Genomic DNA, 6914 nt, shown 5'->3' with positions numbered 1-6914 from the left:
AAAAAAAAAAAAAAAAAAAAAAAAAAAAGAATATCATGCTGTCAAATAATAGTAAATTCAGCTGGGAATGCTGGCCTGTAATCTCAGTAGTCTGCAGGCTGAGGCAGAAGGATTGCTATGAGTTCGAGGCCAGCCTGAGCTACACAGTGAATTTAAACGTCAGCTGGAATTGCATAGCAAAACTCTGTCTCAAAATACAAAACAAAACAAAAACAGTAAATTCAGTCCTATATAAAAAGAAAAAAGATACCATGAAACCAGACAGTAACAAATACTGGTGAGGCTGCACGGAAATGAGGACTTTGCGCTAAACTGCTGGTGGGAAAGAGGCATGGTTCGGCCACCGTGAAAAACACTTTGGTGGCTGCTCAACAAGTGAAGCATAGAGTGACTGTGTGATCCAGCAGATCCACGTCTGAATTTCTACCCCAAAGAATTCAAAATGGGCGCTCAAATACGTGTCCGCGTCCTTCTCGGCCGCCAGAGGTGCACATCACCCGGATGTCCACGAGCGCAGCTAGACGGCCGAAACCAAGGACAGCGGAACCTCGGATTGCGAGTAACTTGTTCTGCGATTATCCTGCGAGACGAGCAATCATTGCTCAGAAACTTTAACTTGATAAACGAGTGATGTCACCCCCAATGCCACACGATCACAACGGCGCCATGGCTCCCCTCATCCTGGGTGATCGTCGCCCAGCAGCGAGAGGTTATGGGGGAGCCCCCGGGGCGGGGGAGCAGGAGAAAGAGGCGAAGGAATCCCTCGCTTGTGTGAGATGGGGGAGCTGGCTAAACTGGGGGACACAGTTCAAAATTCTGCGGAAAAGCACTACCCGAGTCGGGCTGCAGCGGTGCGAGGGGTGAATCCGTGAGACGACAATGCGGCGTCACCTATCCACGAAATCCTTAAACGGAGGAAAGAAGCGGGTGTCATTGGACGGGCTCCGCGTCACAGCTGCACGAGAAGGGGAAGATCCCGCGGAGCCGGTCGTCAGTGACGGCGAAAGTTGTCCCACAGGATCGCTCTCCTCTCTCGTCAGCCACGGAGGGTTTCTTTTTCTTTCTTTTCACTGAGCTACAGATCTGTTCAGTATGTGGAAGTAAGCACGCAGATTGCACAGAAAGCTCCTCCAGCGCCGCCAGATTCAGGAGGACCCTGAGTCCTACAGGAGCCTGCTGGAGGGAGCGGGAGGGAAGGGCCCCTCCTGGCTGGCAAATCCCATGTGGCTGCCGGACAGTGGGAGGTAGAGGCCCTGGACTGGCACTGGTTTGCCGTGTGGTCAGGGAGGGAAGGTCTCAGGAGCAGCCCGAGATGCGCCAGGGAGCAGGCGGAGAGCAGGCGGAGACCCTCGCATCGGGAGGTGCAGCCTACCCACGCCAGGGGGTCCCGCGGGGCTCCGCCAGTGATGGGGACCCAGGAGATGCTGGTCTCCCCAGAGGCCCCCAGCAGGAGCTGCACCCCTGGCAGTATGAGAGCAGCTCACCTCCGGGGGGCTTCGGATTCTTGGGGGTCGTCTCGCCTGGGGGTAGCTGGCACTGAAGCCTGACTGAGACCCTGGGAGTCACCGGGGGACCCCCTGGCGTGGATAGGCTCCTGAGGTCCGTGGGGGGGGCACTGGTGACCGGGTGACCAGCGCTGGGGACGCTGAGGCAGGTGAGGGGTGGGAGCGCTCCCGCCTCAGAGGGCGCGGGGCATCGGAGCGGGGCAGAGGGAGCCAGCGGCCCGGGCTGTGGGTGGGGGGACCCCTGGATGATGTGGGGCCTCCTGGGGTGGGAGAGTCGCTGGCCCTGGGGGTGGCAGGCGGCGTCCAGGAGAGGCTGTGGAGCTTCGAAGCATCCCTCTGCCAGAGGGGCCTCCCAGCTGGCGCCCCAGGCCGGCAGCCACGGAGCCACTCATCACAGCGAGGGGAGGGTGGCCGGTCAGCCTGCAGCGGTTCTTCCCTGGCGTGAGGATCGGCCTGCGGCCTCGGAGGGGCGGTCTCGCAGCTCCCCTGGCCTGGCCAGCTCTGGGACGCCCTGGCACCCATGCCTCTGGTTCTGTTAGTCTTCTGCGCCCAGGGGGGTCAAATTCTGGTAAGGTGGGCCCAGTGCTGGGGCTGCAAGCAGTCTCATCTACATAGGATGCCCTGGCCGTGACCCGACGGCCGCCGGAGCGGTGCTGTGACTGAGGACCTGCCCCCCGCCACTGCCGCCCGCCGGGACCTTCCTGCTGGGTGACCGCAGAGGCGCTCTGCCCGCCAGGCCGTCTCGGGGCTCCCTGAGTGCATTGATTGGCAGGCGGTGGGTATGAACATCGCATCCTCTCCCCGGCCTCCTTCTCCCCAAGTCTGGACCCTTCCGTGGGGGTGCATGGGCACCCTCGGAGCACACCTCATCCAACGTCCTAATCTGCAGCCTGGAAAGCCCAGGGCCCTGGGACCCCGCGCAGAGGGACTCAGCCCGAGAAGTGGGCTCTAACTACACGTGCTAGGCGCGTGCCATGGAGGTTTTCTAAGGTAGGTGCAGATTAATTTATTTTTCCTTATATTTTGTATTATATTACAGCCTCCCAAGTGCTGGGATTACGGGTGTGTATCACCATACCCGGCTATTTTTATACGAATATTTTTGGGTTGTGGAATAAATCATCTTAGTTTCCATTACTTCTTATGGGGAAATTCGCTTTGTGATACACGTACTTTGGATTATAAGCATGCTTCCAGATTTGCGCTCTCAAACCAAGGCTCTACCAAGTGGGATATTATTCAGCTGTGAACAGGAATGACATGCTGACACATACTACAGTGCAGGCGAACCTTACAGATATTATGAAAGCAAGCAGACACAGAAAGTCACTTATAGGGCCAAGGATATAGCTCAGTGGCACAAGCACCTGCCTGACAAGCGTAAGGCCCTGAGTTCGATTCCTGGTACCAAAAAAAAAGAAAAGAAAAAAGAAAAGAAGCCAGGCTTTGTGGCTCACATCTGTAATCCCAGCACTCTGGAGGTTGAGGCAGGAGGATCGCTGTGAGTTTGAGGCCAGCCTGGGTTACAAAGTGAGTTTAAGGCCAGCCTGAACTGCATAGTGAAACACTGTCTCAAAAAGACAAAAACAAACAAAAAAAGAGAGTCACTTATTACATGATTCTGGGTAGGTGAAGTACGTAGACTGGGTTTAGGTATAGAATGTAAACACTAACTTTCACCTGATGCCATCTCTCTAGTTACCCGGGCACAAAGCACTGGGCCTGGAGCCGAAGAACTGATGCCTCCCTACATTTGCCACTGAGCGAGCCAGCCAGCTTTCCTGTGCCCGGAATTCTTCCTGTTTCCCGGAGGGCAGCCCAGCCCGGCTCCCTGGGGACCGCGGGGACCCGGTGAAGGGATGGCCGTGCACACGTTCGCCTGCTCCTTCCCACTGTCATACTGTGGCATACTGCAGGCAGGGGTGACATCTGTCCCTGCATCTCCGCGGCAACACAGTGCAGGCCAGCTCTGCCCACGGGGTAAGAGAGAAGCCAGGAAACCAGGCCTTCGCCACCCACTAGGCAGGACGCTGCTGAGCCTCAAGACTGCCCACCCGCTCGTCACCTCCTGGAGTGACAGGCGCAGCTGTGACAGCGGGCTCCCGCCGGGCCCCCGGCCCTGCCCTGCGTGGGGCTTGGGCGGCGCGGGCCAGGCCTGGTCTGTTGCTTGGTGACAAGCCAGCTGATAAGAAGCTGCCGAGCTGTGGCAGGGAACACGTTTTAATGCCAGAGAGGTGGAGGGATCACAGGGTGGTGTAAAAGGGTAAAATTATTTCAGATAAACCCTGAAGGAATTTTATTACCCAGCGAAGTGATAAATCAAGTTCTCTGTAAATGCAATAAAACAATTGTTTAGTCTGCGTGATTCATACCACAAACCTTAGGATTCTGGGTTTTGATCTTATTGCCGCAATAAACTGTCTAGACAGCAATTAACAAACTGTTTTTCCTTCAGATGTTTGAGAGCCAGTGCAGCGGGAAGCGGCACTTACGAGGACAGGCCTTCTTCCTGGCTCCTATTAATTATCGGGTTGGGACGGTGGGAAAAGCCTGGAATCGCATCCGAATTAGCCTCCTGGAAATGTCACCTCTGCTGAATGTAATCTTTACCAGGTAATACTGGCTTACAGTTGGCAGGAAATCTAAATATTCAGATTTTTCTTAAGGCTTGGCTTGTTATTCTAAAGTTTCACTTTAGAGAGAGGTGACCCGACTTAATTCACACTTTCTTTTTCTTTTTCTTTTCTTTGCTGTCTCTTCCTTTTTCTATTTTGTTTTTTTGAGACATGGTCTTGCTATGTTCAGGCTGGCCTTGAACTCCCTATGTAGCCCAAGCTGGCCTGCAACTCACAGTGATTCTCCTGCCTCAGCCTCCCAAGTGCTGGGACTATAGGCATGCGCCACCAGGCCAGACTTTTTTTTTTTTTTGGTAGTAGGTGTAGTAGTAGGACCTTTGCAGTGAGCTATCTTACCAGCCCTTGTTTGTTTATTTATTTTTTATTTTGAGATAGGGTCTCACTAGGCTGCAGCTCTGCCTTCCCGCCAGCTGCTGTTGTCCAAACTGATGCTGGCCGAACACCTGGGTTCTAAAGTCTCTTCAGTTTAAAGTCCCAGGAGCATGGGGCTTTTGTTGGCTGGTTACCCCATAGCACGCAGTTGGCTTTCAAAACCTAACGAAGGAATAAATATCCCCTGTGCGTGGAGACGGGATGGAGGAGCAGGTATTCACGGGAAGAGAGGAATGACGTGGACGATCTGAGTATCGGTCAGTAGAGACCTGAACAGTCAGGCCGTGGGATAAACCCCCTGCAGCAGATGCGCAGCGCCCAGGGAGGGGCAGAGGAGCTGCAGGATCTCACCGGCTGCTCCACGCACACCATTGAGCATGCTCTGAATTCTCTACGGTGCAGATTTGTGCAGGGCTGAGCTATGAAGAGGTCCGGGGAACCTAAGTTCCAAATTGGTGGCTGCGGCTGCTTTTGGGGGAAACAAGTTACAGAAAGCAGGTTATCAAAGGGGTGTGGCCTTATTTGTAGTGTTTTAGGGTTTTTACAAAGGTAATACATTCATGTGAAATTAAAGAAAGAGAATACCTCGATTAAAAAGATAAATTATACCCTGAACAACCTACAGGATATAGCACAGCACTGAAAAAAAATAATGAGGCAGCCAGGTGTGGTGGTGCATGCCTGTAATCCTAGCACTTGGGAGGCTGAGGCAGGAGGGTGGGTCATCATGAGCTCAAAGCCAGCCTGGGCTACATAGTGAGACCCTCTCTCAAAAAACAAATAACAACAACAAAAAGGTGGAGATTCAAATCTGTCTCTGCAGAAATCCCCCAAGTCCCATCATCAAGCAAAACAGCAAAGGGGAGAGATGCTTCCTACAGATAGGAGTCTGTGTATGAGATGGGGGCCGGGGATTTGGCTCAGTGGCACAGCACCTGCCTGGCAGGCCTGAGGTCCTGAGTTCGAGTTCTGGAAATGCACCCCCCACCCCCGCCTCAAGAAAAGAGTCTGTGTATTGAGAAAAGCCCAGAAAGAAGCAGAGTGGTGCTTTCTGGGGATGTTAATGGCCTCTCTGCCACTAAAGGTAAATTCTGATTTATTTTAACTCCCTTATTTTGAATAACTCTAATCTAAAAATAATCTGAAATGCCTATATGTTTTAAATTGTTTAATGAATTAAAAAAATATAAACCTATTTCGGGCTGGGGATATAGCTCAGTGGCACAGCACCTGCCTAGCAAGTGTGAGGCCATGAGTTCGATTCCTGTAGCCAAAACAAACAAACAAAAAATAAACCCATCCTACATCACATTGAAGTCACCAGTGACCAGGTACTGCAGTACTGCTTCCTAACAACATCATAAAGTGCAAATTATTTCCAGGGGAGGAGACTGAGGCTTGGGGAGGTGGAATCAGCCGTCAAGGGCCACAGGGAGCCGGAACTGGAGACCCAGGCTGACGGACTGCAGAGCCCGAAGGCTTGATCACGCCACCTTGGCTGCCTCCTGGCTCGAGGACGATTTCCCCTGCCAGAACAGTCTCTGGAAAGGGCAGCAGCAGTCATGGAGCCAAATCCCTCCCGGCCAACGGGTGTGGGAGATGCGGTCACTGAGGGACCCTGGGGGCAGAATCCAGCTTCCGCCAGGCTCCAGGCGCCTGCTCCATCCACGGTTCTCCTGGGCCTTTTAGGGTAAAGGGTTTCAAACCATTCCTGGGTTGAGGCCTCCTTAAGTTCTGTACTCTTTAATTTTTAAAATAACCTGACCAGTCATCCCTGTTTGGTTTGCAAAATGATGGGGGAGAACTTGCCAGGTTTGTCTGGCAAAGTAGACACGGCAAACGTCACTTTAGTTCTCGTTCAGCCTTTGCACTTTTCCCGGGGCGGAGCTGTGGGCAGACCAACCGCCCGGCCCATGCCACCGCTTCTTCAGCATGGGGCGCACGGCTCCTGCCCATGCGGGAGCGGGCAGACTTTGTGACGTTTCAGGCTCATGATTTACCTTCCCCAAGGCTCATTTTCCATATATGAGGATTGAAACTTGGGGGAGAGCAGAAATAATCTGTGTGCATTGCCTGACATGTAATAAGGACTCACATGTTCACTGTCACTACCTGTTATCCATGGCTGGGTCCATCCACGCACCCCCTCCTGGGCCTACCCATCGATGGATCATCTGGCCACCCACTTCTTCCTCCCTTCCTTTCATTCATTTCCTACCCACTCTTCCTTGCTTCTCTTCCAACTTTCCTTCGTTCTATGTACTTATCCATTCATCCACTCATCCATCCATCCACCCTCTATCCATCCATCCATCCACCTATCCATCCACTCATCTACCTATCCATCCACTCATCCATCCATCCACTCATCTACCCATCCACACATCTACCCATCCACCCA

At 53.2% G+C, this 6914-nt stretch overlaps 1 protein-coding gene across 1 annotated transcript in view; it reads right to left on the bottom strand.

The window, feature by feature from the left end:
• Nucleotides 1–887: 887 nt before the first annotated feature.
• The window catches only part of LOC102025057 (RBPJ-interacting and tubulin-associated protein 1-like), a 17671-nt gene continuing 11644 nt past the window's right edge, over nucleotides 888–6914 (bottom strand). The window contains 5 exon segments of the mRNA XM_013518238.1: nucleotides 888–955; nucleotides 1485–1661; nucleotides 1664–1958; nucleotides 2024–2257; nucleotides 3571–3706. Of these exon segments, the coding sequence (XP_013373692.1) occupies nucleotides 888–955; nucleotides 1485–1661; nucleotides 1664–1958; nucleotides 2024–2257; nucleotides 3571–3706 (910 nt within the window).

This window comes from Chinchilla lanigera, unplaced genomic scaffold (assembly GCF_000276665.1).
Source record: "Chinchilla lanigera isolate Chin_1 unplaced genomic scaffold, ChiLan1.0 scaffold00044, whole genome shotgun sequence".
Classification (NCBI taxonomy): domain Eukaryota; kingdom Metazoa; phylum Chordata; class Mammalia; order Rodentia; family Chinchillidae; genus Chinchilla; species Chinchilla lanigera.
The sequence above is the reverse complement of the archived record's forward strand: the minus strand, read 5'-3'. Positions and strand labels throughout refer to the sequence as shown.